At 45.7% G+C, this 6,182-nt stretch overlaps 1 protein-coding gene across 2 annotated transcripts; it reads left to right on the plus strand.

Annotated features, from left to right (window-relative positions):
• Positions 1–2,046: 2,046 nt before the first annotated feature.
• LOC125524145 (acyl-[acyl-carrier-protein] desaturase 7, chloroplastic-like) lies at positions 2,047–3,647 on the plus strand. 2 transcript variants are annotated; one of them, XM_048689217.1, is made up of 2 exons: positions 2,047–2,211; positions 2,319–3,647. In XM_048689217.1, exons 1-2 carry the CDS (start codon positions 2,093–2,095, stop codon positions 3,415–3,417), a joined length of 1,218 nt encoding a protein of 405 aa, XP_048545174.1. In that variant the 5' UTR covers positions 2,047–2,092; the 3' UTR covers positions 3,418–3,647. The 2 variants fall into 2 exon arrangements, with proteins under 2 accessions (XP_048545174.1, XP_048545173.1); XM_048689216.1 differs by having other exon boundaries at positions 2,049–2,211; positions 2,316–3,647.
• Positions 3,648–6,182: the final 2,535 nt, after the last annotated feature.

Here is a 6,182-nt window from a genome sequence, read left to right on the forward strand (position 1 = left end):
ATGGGCTATATGGTATGCGAGGCGACAGGCTACCCATGAGAGCGTTTTCCAAAGCCCTTTGGCGACACACAATTTCATCATGAAATATATCTGCGAACTGAAGGATTGTAAACCGCCACAACCACCTCGCCAGGCTGTGGCAAGCCCAACCCGAAGCAGAACAAGATGGATACCCTCTTCGCCCGGGGTGGCAAAGCTGAGGGTGGACGGGGCTGTTTCCAGAGATTTAAGCGAAGGGTCCTTCAGTGCTGTGTGCAAAAATTCGGATGGTGTGTTCCTGGGGGCCTCATGCATGAAGTATAGCGGGTTGTCTGATCCAGCTACATTGGAGGCGTTGGCATGCCGTGAAGCGATGGCATTAGCAGCAAATCTTCAGCTGACGAGAGTGGTGATTGACACTGGCTAGTGACTACCAAGGTGTTGTTCGAGCTATCAACGAACGCACTGGAGGAATGTATGCACCGGTAGTTAAGGAGATCAATGAGACTATAGCCGATTTTTAGCAGCGCTCCTTCATCTTCGAAAGACGAGAGACAAATGTCGAGGCATATAGCCTCATTAAACATGCTTTTGGTCTGGGGCCCGGGCGTCATTTGTGGCTTATAAACCCGTCAGATATCGATTGTATTCCTATGAACTTTGATTAAATAAAGCAAGCGTGTTTAGATTAAAAAAACATACAGTATGCCATTTCGATCACCCGCTCCATGAAATAAACCTACTTTTGTCATTTCGGGTGCATTAGCGGTTAATTGCCTGCCCGGTACCCTTGTCAGACTTGGACCCCACTCATGCCAGGGGAAAAACGACAAATTCAAACGTGCCCAGTGCTCACATTTAATATTCACACTATTGACGGCAGATTTTGTACGGGCTGCATATATTTCTATGTCATGATAGATACCGTTAGAGCACATCTCAAAAAAATTATCAAGAAAAACATGATGCTCAAGAAAATTATCAATGAAAACATTACTCAGCACAATAAAAACAACTATTTTCGTATAAAGAAAAGATAACTGCATGCAGAACTACGAGTAAAGAAAATAGAACTGCACTGAAAATTATATTAACCCTTCTTTCTTTGGTCAACCGCCGCCTATGAGAGATTGAATATTACGATGAACCAGCGGTAAAAAAAAGGGACACGTGCAAACGCCCTTGCAATAGAAGATTCTAAAGACTGAAATAGTCACTCGTTGCTTAAGATGAGATATAGAAATCACAGAAGAAACATCAAAACAGTATTGCAGTCCATCAACACTTGTTCAAAAAGTTTGAGAAATAAGACCATACGCCGTAGAAATAACACGGAAAAAATGACAAAGTTGTCGCATTCTAACCAGGCAATTATTGTGCTTGACAGACACAATAACAGGAAACGAAAACCAGTTTGTGTCAGCTGACGACTATCCCTTTACCTTTTCTTATAACGCTTGGAGGAGAAGAAAAGAGACGGGAAGAAGAATCTGCGTTGGTAAGACGCAGCGTGGCAAAACCTGTGCCTACGTGGCCTCCACAAGCACCGCATCGAGCAGTCAAACAATGGTTGCTCCGCATTCTCTCCGCATACTGAGGTGAGGCTGTGGAAGTCACACGTATGGTGTGTGTGTGTGTGGCTTGATGGAAATAAAATGGCATTTTTACTTTTACAAATGTTGCTTGGAGCAAAATGACTGCCATGTGACGGGCCTGTGCGGGCATGCAAAGTTAAGAGTCGCGCATCAATCCAAAGAGTACAACAGCAGGTAACCGGATAACTGCGGCTTCAAAATGTTTTTAATGTGCATCTGACCTACGGTTTCATCATCCATTAATGTACGTTAATGCACGTCTGTCCCAGCATGCTGGAGCAACGCCTGACATAACCCTACGTGTAAAAACCATCGCAGAAGAAAAAAAAAACCTATGCGTAAAAGGACTAGTGGTAAAAGTTGCAGTACATGTTTACGTACAATGATAGCTTTCCGAATTTACGAATGCAGTAACTCGGTGCCAACCAGGGTGGGTGGTAGGGTACGTCTCGTCTATACATACGCGAGGCTGCCTGCTTCCATTTGATCCGGTTCATATCATCTGATCTGATACGGACATGGCGACGGCGGCGGCAGTAAAAATGTCGCCTAGGTCGACCGGATACCCTCCGTCGTGCAAACCAAGCAACACCGGCTGCTACTGCAAGCCACCGGCCGCAGCTCCGATGAGCACCTTGTAAGTGGAGTGATCGATTATCTTGTTTTTGTATGGAGAACATATGTGGTGGCGTAAGTGCACGCATGCATGCAAGCAAGATGATTAACTTTGCATGGGGACAGAAGGTGCAGGAGCGCTGTGAGCAGCAGAGGAGGGCCGACGGCCGGGCGGCGGGAGGAGGAGGAGGAGTGGAGGAGGTACCTTGCGCCGGAGAGGCTGGAGGTGCTGGCGCGGCTGGAGCCGTGGGCGGAGGCGAACATGCTGCCGCTGCTCAAGCCGGCGGACGAGGCGTGGCAGCCGGCGGACATGCTCCCGGACGCGGCGGCGCTGGGCGCGGACGGCTTCCACGCGGCGTGCCTCGAGCTGCGCGCCAGGGCGGAGGGCGTGCCGGACGCGCAGCTGGTGTGCCTGGTGGGGAACATGGTCACGGAGGAGGCGCTCCCGACGTACCAGAGCATGTCCAACCGCTTCGAGGGCACCCGCGACACCACCGGCGCCGACGGCACCGCCTGGGCGCGCTGGGTCCGCGGCTGGTCCGCCGAGGAGAACCGCCACGGCGACGTGCTCAGCCGCTACATGTACCTCTCCGGCCGCCTCGACATGCGCCAGGTGGAGCGCACCGTGCACCGCCTCATCGCCTCCGGGATGGCCATGCACGCGCCGGCGAGTCCCTACCACGGCTTCATCTACGTAGCCTTCCAGGAGCGCGCCACCGCCATCTCCCACGGCAACACGGCGCGCCAGGTGCGCGCGCACGGCGACGCCGCGCTCGCGCGCATCTGCGGCGCCATCGCCGCCGACGAGAAGCGGCACGAGGCGGCCTACACCCGCGTCGTGGCGAAGCTCTTCGAGGTGGACCCGGACGCCGCCGTGCGCGCCATGGCGTACATGATGCGGCGTCGCATCACCATGCCGGCCGCGCTCATGGACGACGGCCGCGACGCCGACCTCTTCGCGCACTACGCCGCCGCCGCGCAGCAGGCCGGGGTGTACACCGCGTCGGACTACCGCGGCATCCTGGAGCACCTCATACGGCAGTGGCGGGTGGAGGAGCTCTCGGCGGGGCTGTCCGGCGAGGGGAGGCGTGCGCGGGACTACGTCTGCGCATTGCCGGAGAAGATCCGGAGGATGGAGGAGAGGGCCCATGACAGGGTGCGAAAGGAGCCCACCCCGGTCCCGTTTATCTGGATCTTTGATAGGCCTGTCAGTGTCGTGCTCCATTGATTCCAAGAAACCCGGACTCCCATTGCTGCAGCGAGTGAGGCAGCTCGAGGCGAGAAGCTACAGTGTAGAATATGTTTCATGGCGCCGTCTTATTGCGTAGGACATGTATTTATCTTTCTAAAAGATGGACATGTATTTGTTTTTTCTTGGTTCTTGTGTCTGTTTCTCTGTTCTCGGCTATTATTTTACCGCATGCATATACATATATGTGTTCTAATTTTTCCCTGGTAGACATTTTCTATGTGGTCATATTTATCTTAATTCTTCTAATAATATGAGTATTGAACATATATTGTTTCAGTTTAACTATGGAATTAACGAAATGAATCTCACATGATAATGATGTGTCCAGAACATTTTTCGAGAAATGTGAGATTAAACCGTTAATTTTATGAGAGGTATCAACCATTTAATTTGAGAGCTTATGCTACACCTATGCATCAAAATATGTGTTCATGTACTAGAAAACTATTCATATTTTTGAAAAGTCTTCTTATATATGAAAAAAAATGTTTACATAAGTGTTCATGTATTTCATACAAACATTTGTATACTTTAACCAAAAGAATATAAAAAATAAAAATTAGTGAATACCTAGAAAAAAGAACAACAATCTAAAAAACAAATAGTACAAAAAAGGAAGTGTTACTTTTTTTTGAGTAACAAAGGAAGTGTTACTAGGACGGCCCATGTTGTGGGACGTATCTTTTTTTTTTAGCATCAGTACAGACACAAGCGCTTATATACACGCGCATACACTCACCCCTATGAACGCACACACGCACACCCTATCCCTATGAGCACCTCCGAGAGACTGAGCCGGCATATCATCTTGAGATTTACGAAGTCACCGTAGGCGCCTCGTCGTCGACGGGAACGTCTCCTCCCACTGAAAGCGTATCGCTGGAAATCCTGAAATAAATCCAGAAATAATGCGAGCACCAGGATTTGAACCCTGATGGGTTGGGGATACCACTGTCCATCTAACCAACTCAATCATAGGTTGATTCGCATGTTGTGGGACGTATCTGAACTGAGCGCTATGCCTGGGAGCGGCTTTGTCTCGCCCACTGCGTTTTTTTTTTGAATCATTTGTCTCGCCCCCTGCGTTGCCAATGAGCCCTCCCCTGATCCAACCCCACATGTTCTATTTTGTATTCTACTCATGTGTTTTTTCAGTAATAAATTTGGCGATACCCTAAAAAATAAAAACTAACGAGCCCTCCCAAGTTGCTTCCAAGTTCGTTTGTCTTCACTGTTTTTTTAATTTGTGCTTTTTTTGGTGTATAATTTTGATTTTTAATACATATATTCAAAACTTATTTTTCTAAACCATGAATTTAAAAGTTAACAAAGTGTAAAAAAATTGTTAGAATTAAAAATTGATAGCACTATTTTTTGAAATTATAAAAATGGACAAGCACTAAAAAACAATGTACGTGGTATTAAAAAATATTAGTACAAAAGATATTCTAATTCAAAGAAAATGTTTCATGCCACAAAATAACATGTATACTAAATGTAAAAATGTTCTTACATATCAAAAATATGTTTGCGACACTTAAAAAAACTATACAATGAAAAAAAATTGTATTGTTTAAAAAGATGTATCATATACTTCAAATGTTCCGTTAGTTATTTGAATATTTTAACATGTATCAGAAAAATGCTCAAAAACATGTATTTGAAAATATGTTAAACATGTATAAAAATATTGTTTCAGATGTGTATGAAAAATGTACAATAAGTATGAAAAAACTAGACATCAAAACATATATTTGAAAGGGTGTTAGTCATTTACTGGAAAAACGTTAAACATGCATAAAAAATTATCTGATGTGTACAAAATTGTAAAATGTGTATGAAAAAAGTAGACATGTGTTGAAAAAATAAAAATAATAAAGAGAAACGGTGAAACCGGGAGAAAGAAACAAGGAAAACCAAAAAACCAAAAGGAAAAAATAATAATGAAACAAAAAAACTGAAAGTAGAGAAAACCAAAGAAAAAACCGATGACAATGAAAACAGATAAGATTTTTTTTGAGACAAAAAAACCGATAAGATAAAGACACAGAGAAAAGATACTTGTGCCAGAGGAGCTATAGTAATGGGCCGGCCCACTCCCTTGCACCCAAGGCGAGTCCGAGTTACGTCTCGATACAACGAGAAATGAGAGCAACTAGTTAACGAGCGCTCCTTCGGAAGCCTCACAACGATCAGCACCACTTGGCGCGCTCTCGGCCATTCGCTACGTGTCGCGCTCTAGACGCTCCCTCCGGATTTTGTTTTTATTTTTAATTTTTCCGCACGCGTTTTTGGCTTTTTAAACTGTTTTTTCCGATTTTTTCGACGTTTTGATTTTCCACCGGTCTTCCTTAGCTTTTCAATCAAAATTTTTTGGGGAAAAATATTTTGGGCGATAAAACACATTTTCTTTTTTTTTTCTTTCATGAGAGTCACGGTTTTTCTTCCGCGAGAGGCATGGTTTTGCTTTCGCGAGAGTCACGGCCGTGCCTCTCGAAAACGAAAAAAATACGTTTTCTATTTTTTTTCTTTCGCGAGAGTCACGGTTTTGCTTCCGCGAGAGACATGGGTGTGCTTTCGCGAGATTCACGGCCGTGCCTCTCGGAAACGAAAAAAACGTGTTTTCTGTTTTTTTTTCTTTTGCGAGAGTCACGGTTTTGCTTTTGCGAGAAGCACGGTTGTGCTTTCACGAGAGTCACGGCCGTGCCTCTCGAAAAGGGAAAAACAACGCGTTTTCTGTT

The sequence above is a fragment of the Triticum urartu genome, chromosome 7 (assembly GCF_003073215.2).
Source record: "Triticum urartu cultivar G1812 chromosome 7, Tu2.1, whole genome shotgun sequence".
Classification (NCBI taxonomy): domain Eukaryota; kingdom Viridiplantae; phylum Streptophyta; class Magnoliopsida; order Poales; family Poaceae; genus Triticum; species Triticum urartu.

Bases quoted from the DNA above. Each gene is read 5' to 3' on its own strand.
- LOC125524145 (XM_048689216.1), top strand. From the start codon at position 2,093: ATGGCGACGGCGGCGGCAGTAAAAATGTCGCCTAGGTCGACCGGATAC. The intron at 2,212-2,315 runs GTAAGTGGAGTG...GCATGGGGACAG, and splicing joins GCAGCTCCGATGAGCACCTT to AAGGTGCAGGAGCGCTGTGA.